Source organism: Argentina silus, assembly GCF_951799395.1.
Source record: "Argentina silus genome assembly, chromosome: 6".
Classification (NCBI taxonomy): Eukaryota; Metazoa; Chordata; class Actinopteri; order Argentiniformes; family Argentinidae; genus Argentina; species Argentina silus.
In genome coordinates, this window is record NC_139660.1 from 856,954 (window position 1) to 861,978 (window position 5,025).

Genomic DNA, 5,025 nt, shown 5'->3' on the forward strand with positions numbered 1-5,025 from the left:
AGATAACCAGTCCCAATTTAATTCAATTAAAATATCTTTAATTCATCTGGCAAACTGCATGCTCTTGTATTTCATGCACACAAACCCACACCTGTGGAATTCACTAACTCACCAACGGCCAGAGAGTTCCGGAACACTCACCACCTGGAGAGCCAAGTGTTCTATGTGGTGTTTACCTAGCAACAACACTTTGATTGGCTACAAAATGAAGCATCATAAATGTATACGTTTTTGGTGAATAAAGTCACCCTTGGCACTCTAAAATGTCGACAATTTCGGCGACTTCATTCACCCTCGGCCCTGAATGAGTTAAGGAAAAGCCATTGCAGTGACGGAAAGCTTTAATCCCTACATTACAGCCCCAAGGCCTTGCATTTATCAGGAGTAGACTGTATTATGATTACACTGTCACTATCTACTAGAATCTGCCCCAAGAAGAGACTAGGGGTCAAAGGTCACATATGCCATTTACCTGGAACAGATGAAACAACAGAGGGGCTCCTGCCACTGTCTGCAATAAAAGCAACTATCACTGTGGACCCACATGATACACTAGTCACATGATACACTAGTCACATGATACACTTGTCACAGAGTCATTAAAACAATCGATAGTTTAATACGCTACATTTGCAGCTAGACAGCTAGAGCTTTCAGAAGACAGCTAGAGCTTTCAGAAGTAGAATCAGGACAGAACCAAGCATACCAAGTCCTCAAACCAATAAAATATATAGAAATAAAAGTATATACACTGTTCTGATTGTGTGGATGACCTGAGACGAGAGCTTTAGCATCTCTGTTAGCTTCATCGCCAGATGTTAGCATCATAACTTAGAATAGCATTGTTAGCATACTGTACTGTACATTCTATTGTCATTATGTGGACTTCTGTCGGAAATTACTTGATCAAAATGTTCATTGATCATGATTAATCATTGATTTGATGCTCTGTAACATATTTCGCTGTTTAAAAATGCTTTCTATGGGAAACTATATCAAATACTTGCTTTTTGCCCAAAAGATACCATCTACAAAGATGACTGGGAAATCAATTTACCAGCAGTGTTTTCGATTGTAACACTTATTCACCCCTTAAATGGCACCTGAATGAGGGTTCTTGGGTAATCGTGAACACCTGAATGAGGGTTCTTGGGTAATCGTGAACACCTGAATGAGGGTTCTTGGGTAATCGTGAACACCTGAATGAGGGTTCTTGGGTAATCATGAACACCTGAATGAGGGTTCTTGGGTAATCGTGAACAAGGCTTTCAAGGAAAACGCAAAATCCAGATTTTGATTTTTTTGCGCTGTGATATAATCAATGTGTGGATTCAAGTCCACAACAAACTACAGATTCAAACTGAAACATTGTTCATCGCATTTCAAATAGAATATGACATCTTGCTGCACAAGAAGAAGAAAAATCATACTAGAACCTAGAACCCCGTTATCCACAGGGGAGTGACTTTGTGCCCTGCGTTGGAATCAAGGTTAGCAGCAGCAGAATCTCCTTCCACTCTAACATGTTGTGTAGAGAGACTAGCGATCTTCACACAACAACACCACCACCACCTCCGCCTCCACCTCCACCACCTCCACCTCCACCTCCAGGATTCCCTACAGTGGGCTGTTCTGGCGGCTGAGGCCTCCGTGACCCGTACAAGGCAAACAGAAAGAGAACAACTATACAGAGGAACTGGCACATGTGTGTTCAGCAGTACAGGCATGAACCAACCAACCATGTGACGTGTGTCACGGAAGTCCCATTGCAGTACTGCACACATGAGAGTGGTCATATATGACAGTTTTTGACATGGGGGGGTAGGTGTATGTATGTACGTACGTATGTATGTATGTATGTATGTATGTATGTATGTATGTATGTATGTATGGCACATGGGTCGGGGGGATCAATAAGGATGGTGGTGGTGGGGGGGGGGTTTGAATGATAGCAGTCCGCAGGTTGAATTGTAGTGTCCACAGGGCTGGGAGGTGGGATGGGGGGGTCGATCCATGAAGGGAGGGGGGCGGGAGGGGGGATAGAGGGGTGGCGGAGGAGGTTGGTGGGGGGTGGAGTAGTGGACACTACAATTCAACCTGCGGACTGCTATCATGGGGGGGGTAGAGGGCCTTCTTTACAGTGACACTCGCACACTCAAACTGCAGCTGTAGGGTGTCTTGGGTTTGGGGGCATCTTGGGTTTGGGGGCATCTTGGGTTTGGGGGTCTTGGGTTTGGGGGGGTCTTGGGTTTGGGGGTCTTGGGTTTGGGGGGGTCTTGGGTTTGGGAGTCTTGGGTTTGGGGGGGTCTTGGGTTTGGGGGTCTTGGGTGTATGTGCACACTTTAGAAGAGCTGGATCATGGACTCCCGAGACTTGCCCACTCCGATCCACTTCACTGCAGGGAGACAGAGGAGGAGGAGTCAGAGAGAACAGCCTGACCAATAACACTTCACTGCAGAGACAGAGGAGGAGGAGTCAGAGAGAACAGCCTGACCAATAACACTTCACGTCTTCATCTACGGAGCCTTGAACATGGTTAGCCATGCTAATGCTAACTGGACTCTTAGCCATGCTAATGCTAACTGGATTCTTAGCCAAGCTAATGCTAACTGGATTCTTAGCCAAGCTAATGCTAACTGGATTCTTAGCCAAGCTAATGCTAACTGGATTCTTAGCCAAGCTAATGCTAACTGGATTCTTAGCCAAGCTAATGCTAACTGGATTCTTAGCCAAGCTAATGCTAACTGGACTCTTAGCCATGCTAATGCTAACTGGGTTGTTCCAGGGTAGACTGATCAGACACAACATTGGCTAAGTCAGGATTCTCTGTCTAACAGATTATCATTGATGCCTCTGACCACCACAAGGCATCACCACTACTGTATGCCACGGTTTATGAAGGTGCTGTGAAGAGGAAGGGTTTGAGAGCGAGAGAGAGAGAGAGTGTGTGTGTGTGTGTGTGTGTGTGTGTGTGTGTGTGTGTGTGTGTGTGTGTGTGTGTGTGTGTGTGTGTGCGCGAGCAAGAGAAAGAGAGAGAGAGAGAGAAGACAGAGACAGTTAGTGTGTGTGTGTGTACATGTGTGTGTGTATGTATGTATGCATGTATGTGTGTGTGTGTGTGTGTGTGTGTGTGTGTCTCCCACCTGGTACCCCCAGGTGGCCCTCGATGTAGCGGACGTATTTCTGGGCGTTCTCCGGCAGCTCCTGGAAGGTCCTGGCAGCCGAGGTGTCACTGTTCCACCCTGGCAAGGTCTCGTACTGGACGTCCACGCGCTGGAGCACTTCCTGGTTCGCTGGGGAGGGGGAGGGGGAGGGACAACAGCACACCACTGGCTGAGAGGACAGGACACTGTCACACCATTGGCTGAGAGGACAGGACAGTGTGTGTGTGTGTGTGTGTGTGTGTGTGTGTGTGTGTACCTCAGGTGTGCATAGAGAGTGTGTATAGGTGTTCATGGTGCTAGCAGCCTACCTGGGAAATGAGGTATTAATTGGTTGTCCACGGTGTAGGCCACACCCACTTTGATCTCAGCAAACACATCCAGGATGTCCAGTTTGGTGAGAGCTAAGCTGAAGGACAGGAGGAGGAGGAGGAGGAGGAGGAGGAGGAGGAGGAGGGAGGAGGAGGAGAGGAGAGGAGATGGAAGGAGGGCAGGAGATGGAGGGATGGAAGGAGGAGAGGAGATGGAGGGATGGAAGGAGGAGAGGAGATGGAGGGATGGAAGGTTAGCACAAGTCATCAACACACAAACACACACTTTTCAGTTCAGGAAGTGGTTCAAATGTAGAGGTTTACATTTTTTTTTTTTAAATCACTGAAAATAAATGCCTTATTTGCAATCACTGAACTCCAATTCATCTGTTTTAATTGACTGAATTGGAATGTGATGACCCGACCCGGGGCGGGGAGACTCACGCAGTAAAGCCGTTGATCATGTGGGCGTATTTGATGAGCACCAGGTCCAGCCAACCACACCTCCTCTTGCGGCCCGTGGTCACGCCCACTTCGCTTCCCCTCGTTTGGAGAAGTTCCCCAACGTCCTGGGAGGACCAGACACAGACACAGGTTACAGACACAGGTTACAGACACAGGTTACAGACACAGGTTACAGACACATATGCAGGGGAGGGGGGCAGGAAGCAGGGTGATCTAATACAGCTGGAGGTAGTCCTAACCCTAACCCTAACCCTGTTCATGCTTAGTAGCACTACCTCATAGTGGCCTCCAGATGGCACTGTTTGACAACTACTGTACAACATTCACACTCTGGGCCTGTTCCAATACTTGATGTGCATCCTTCCTTCCTCCCTTTGTACCTTTAGTGTGTGTGTGTGTGTGTGTGTGTGTGTGTGTGTGTGTGTGTGTGTGTATGTGTGTATGTGTGTGTGTGTGTGTGTGTGTGTGTGTGATATGGAACTGATCCAACATTACTGGATAGGTGGAAGCAGCTCCACAACATAGCATTCCCCTATCCTGTCATGTTGAATCAGTAACTCCTAGAATGGATGAAAGGAAGGAAGGAAGGAAAGAAGACAGGGAGGGAAGGAAGGATGGGAGTAAGGAAGGAAAGAAGGAGGGAGGGAAGGAAGGATGGGAGTAAAGAAGGACACACATTTGCCACCTTATGTTATTGTTAGTCTTTTTCTATTATTATTATTGTTATTATTATTATTATTATTGTTATGGGTTAGGGTTAGGGTTAGGATTAGGATTAGGGTTAGAGCTAGGGCTAGGGTTAGGCACATCTTAGGCTGTTTGTTTATGGTGAATCCCAAAGAAAAATCAACCAATCAATGAATGAATCAATGAATCAAGCAACCAATCAGGTGTGTGTGCGTTGCGTGCGTACGTTGGTCTGCTCGGAGGGGAAGGCTCCGATGCCCACGCGGGTGGTGTAGGCCTTGACCACGCCGTAGACCTCGCCCACGTTCTGGGGGGGCATCCCCAGCCCCGTACACACCCCGCCCACCGTGCAGTTGGACGACGTCACGAAGGGGTACGTCCCTGAAAAACACCAGGGCGTT

The 5,025-nt window shown here is 47.6% G+C and overlaps 1 protein-coding gene across 1 annotated transcript in view; it reads right to left on the reverse strand.

Moving 5' to 3' along the window:
- Positions 1–2,102: 2,102 nt before the first annotated feature.
- Positions 2,103–5,025, reverse strand: part of adss2 (adenylosuccinate synthase 2) — a 20,101-nt gene continuing 17,178 nt past the window's right edge. The window contains exons 9-13 of the mRNA XM_083671704.1: positions 4,851–5,005; positions 3,917–4,041; positions 3,473–3,570; positions 3,144–3,293; positions 2,103–2,395 (exon numbers count right to left, since the gene is read on the reverse strand). Coding sequence (XP_083527830.1) covers positions 2,343–2,395; positions 3,144–3,293; positions 3,473–3,570; positions 3,917–4,041; positions 4,851–5,005 — 581 coding nt within the window. The 3' untranslated portion in view covers positions 2,103–2,342. The remainder of the gene's footprint in view (positions 2,396–3,143; positions 3,294–3,472; positions 3,571–3,916; positions 4,042–4,850; positions 5,006–5,025) is intronic.